Source organism: Gossypium hirsutum, chromosome A08 (genome assembly GCF_007990345.1).
Source record: "Gossypium hirsutum isolate 1008001.06 chromosome A08, Gossypium_hirsutum_v2.1, whole genome shotgun sequence".
Classification (NCBI taxonomy): domain Eukaryota; kingdom Viridiplantae; phylum Streptophyta; class Magnoliopsida; order Malvales; family Malvaceae; genus Gossypium; species Gossypium hirsutum.
In genome coordinates this window covers 16,935,984-16,939,481 of record NC_053431.1, presented here as the reverse complement: position 1 = coordinate 16,939,481, position 3,498 = coordinate 16,935,984, and the positions used below count along the sequence as shown (strand labels likewise).

Sequence of the window (3,498 nt, the reverse complement as noted above, 5' to 3'; positions counted from 1 at the left end):
CAATTCCGAGTATCCTTCACTCCAAACCTGAGTCAATTTTTTGTTAGTGCTTTAAAAAATGCTGGTGTTCTTGCTGTTCCATATAAATCAGCAGGATTTCATACATTCAACCTCTTCCCTACATCTATGACCTCGAAACAAGTTTTCCATTTGGAGCAATGGCATGGTTACATGCTCGCCAGAGAGAATTCTCTTGAAATCCTTTATCAAGCAAAGAGAATTGGGAATTGACATTTATCTTTATATTGGCATGGATGGAAAAAGACTGAAAATGAAAATTTTTTCCATCTAATGATTAAGTTATAAATTAAAAAGTGATTATAAATCCTAATCATTTGATTAGAAAATTTCCTTTCATCCTCTTTCTTCATGTCACCAACTGCAAAAATATAATTTATTATTTTAAGCTTAATTATTATCCTAATTCCGGTCAAGTATAAGGTAGGTTATATTCAAAACACAAATAAGCACATACTACAATCACATCCTAGTAAAGAGAAAAGGAACTGGAAAAAAAATTCACCATTTCAACCACAATTGATAATATTTACCATCACTGGAACTGATTATTGATTATCTGCCTGGCAATCATTTCACTAAACAACACAAACATACACCCAATTCTCTGTCATGCACAAGTTACCGTAGAATTCATCATTGGCAATTCATCCCTGAATTGCTTTGAATTTGCATGCACATCATGGATAAAATTATCCACAATATATTTATACACAACATAATCATTCAATTTGGTTACATATTCCAAGGCTTTGATCTTGTCACCAATCTCTACCTTGCATAATCATCCATGAATGGATTGCATTTGCAAGTAAATCACCACTGAGAATACTTTATAGAAAATGGCACTTGCAGCCATGAGCATATCAGTGAATTGAGAGCTCTAAACAATCAACTCATGAAAAGAAATATGCATCCTTCTTTTATAGAATCTAATATATTAATACATAAACAAAAAATTTAACTATCAGCAACCAAAACTTCATTGAAAATAAAGCCAAGGGTCAAAAAGCAAACCCAAACAAGTCCAACGATTTGACACAAACAAGTTTCCTCTGAACTAATAAACCAGATAGGTAACAGAGAAAAGTAACTGAACTGATTGCTCATTCTTCCTCTTCCCCTTCATTCTCAGCAATATTGAAGTAGCGGAGTTCATAAACATTACGGTCCTTGTTGGAAGCAATCACCCGAAGCCAATCCCGGACGTTGTGCTTCTTCAAGTACTTCTTAGTCAAGTATTTAAGGTACCTAAAAACCAAGCAACCGTCAGCCAAAACTCAAATTAAAAGATGGTTCTTTGCCCTTTAAAACAAAGAACCAAATACCACAGAAAAAAGTGTACACAATCAAGGAAGAAACAATGCAAAAGAATTGTCATCATTGGTCATAAACCAAAACGCTTTATCTGTCTTTATCTAATAAAAGAAGTCATATCTTTAAAAGGATTCAATTAAAATTATAAAGCAAACAAAAAGCCATTCCCCTACTAAGTAAAGACGAGAGTATCAACTAGCAAGGCCTCAGACATCCAAGGAAGGATTAAAGCAGCAGAAGCTCTCAAGCCCGGCGAAGGCGAAAGCTCTCAGGCGGCCACTGCGAATGTTTTGAGAAACAAGCCTTAAAACTTGTCATCATCGACCTTAAATTAACCCTAAATCTAAAAGATTTCTGCCATTTTTGGTTGCTTAAGATTCAAACAAACTTTAAGATCTATATATACGAGTGGTTCAAATAATACAACCAAAAGATCAAAAGAGAAATGGAGAAAGTACCGCTTAGAGAAGTTGGAGTCAGAGGTAACGGTGATACGGGTCTTGTCGCGGGTGACAGTGACGGAGTCACCTAGAGCACCGGCTTTGCCACCAACCTTGATCCTTTCCTGAAGAAACTTCTCCAAAGAAGCGATGTCCATGATCTTATCCTCAACCGGCTTCGCACAGTCGATGGTGAAGGAGGCTCCCTTCTTCTTTCCCTTAGCTCCAGCTGCTGCACCACGACTCATCCTCACACCAACTCACTGCGTTTTCACTTGGTCAAATCAATTAAAAAGAAAAACAAGAGAAAGACTAAGACTAACAGCAGTAATAGAGGGAGAGCGAAGAGAGAGAGAGTACCTTAGCTCTGTATCTTCGTTATTGAAGACGGCGATGTCACAAATGCTTGGTGCAGAGGGTAAAGAATATATGGATTCCACACTAGGGTTTTTCAGTTTTGGAGTGTAAGAGTTGGGCTTTTTAGCTTGGCTAAGGTTTCGGCCTTTCTCTGCTTAAATGAAAAAACGGATACTGATGCGACCATCCAATGTAAAGTCAATTCTTATGGCCCAAATTATTCAGTGAATGAACCTGGATTTTAAATTGTGTAATTAATTCTAATAGTAAACGTGATATCGGTTTGGTAGGGTCGAATTTTTTTATATTTTATGAATCATCTATTATAATTTGGTTCCTCTTGATTTAGTTTTTGACTTTTTTCATATTAATTTTTTGTTTTGAATTTTTAGACTTATTTTGACAAAACATATTTTATTTTATAACTTTTAAATATTATTTAACAAAATTTTAAATTATTTTCACTATTTTAAATAAAAAATATTTATTTTTATATAATAAAAATTTAAATTATTTTATATTAAATAAAAAATAGAATTCGGTTCGGTTCCTATAACGACTCGAAATTCAATGGTGTGAGAAAATGCGATTTCAAAACCTAATTTTCATAAACCACGTCCGTAAATATTAAATAAAAATATTTTCGGGGTTATTATAAAAATATGTTGAAGTTTGACTGAACAATTTAACCGAAAATGTGATTAATTAAGCCTCAAGGACTAAATTATAAAAATTTAATTGTTATTAAATTTTAATTAACACAAGATTTGAGGACCTAAATAGAAATTAAACAAAGGTCCAAAATGGTAATTAAACCATTTTTAATTTGTTGATGGTGGATGATTATGTGAGAAACCATTAAGCTTAATTAGAAATTAAAGTTGATTATATTTAATTAAATCAAATTAATTAATTTTAATTAACTATATAAGTTAAAACTAGAGGAGAAAATAGTATCATCTCCTTCATTTCATTTATCTACCGTCCAAATAAGAAAGAAAAACCAAACGAAAGCTTTCGAAATTGTAGGTATTCAGCCATTAATTTGGTAAGTGAAATCAAGCCATTTTCTTGCAATTTTTATAGACTTGTGATCATGGAAGCTTGATTTAACTAGCTTATGTACCAATTTGGTAAATTGATAAGGTTTTGGAAAGCTTTCATTGTTGATTAATTGACGAATTAGGTTTGAAATTGATAGATTTTAAGCTTAGATTATTAAAAGGACTAAATTGTAAAGTTAATTTATCTTGTTTGTTAAGTTTGTTACATTGGGAACCAAATTGAATAAATGTAAAATCTATCATGAAATTATGTTATAAATAGAAAATATAAGGTCCCTAATGAAAATATATGAAATCAGATT

The 3,498-nt window shown here is 32.3% G+C and overlaps 1 protein-coding gene and 1 non-coding gene across 2 annotated transcripts; both read right to left on the bottom strand.

The window, feature by feature from the left end:
* Positions 1-917: 917 nt before the first annotated feature.
* Positions 918-2,346, bottom strand: LOC107927068 (60S ribosomal protein L22-2). Its single transcript, XM_016858070.2, has 3 exons — positions 2,136-2,346; positions 1,794-2,038; positions 918-1,269 (listed from the first exon to the last, which is right to left on the bottom strand). The coding sequence occupies exons 2-3, from the start codon at positions 2,021-2,023 to the stop codon at positions 1,125-1,127; spliced, it is 375 nt and encodes a 124-aa protein (XP_016713559.1). The 5' UTR covers positions 2,024-2,038; positions 2,136-2,346; the 3' UTR covers positions 918-1,124.
* LOC121205551 (small nucleolar RNA SNORD14) lies at positions 1,538-1,661 on the bottom strand. Its single transcript, XR_005900627.1, has one exon. It is a non-coding gene; the product is annotated as a small nucleolar RNA SNORD14 (small nucleolar RNA).
* Positions 2,347-3,498: the final 1,152 nt, after the last annotated feature.

Bases quoted from the DNA above. Each gene is read 5' to 3' on its own strand.
- LOC107927068 (XM_016858070.2), bottom strand. From the start codon at position 2,023: ATGAGTCGTGGTGCAGCAGCTGGAGCTAAGGGAAAGAAGAAGGGAGCC. The intron at 1,270-1,793 runs GTACTTTCTCCA...CTTGGTTTTTAG, and splicing joins GACTCCAACTTCTCTAAGCG to GTACCTTAAATACTTGACTA.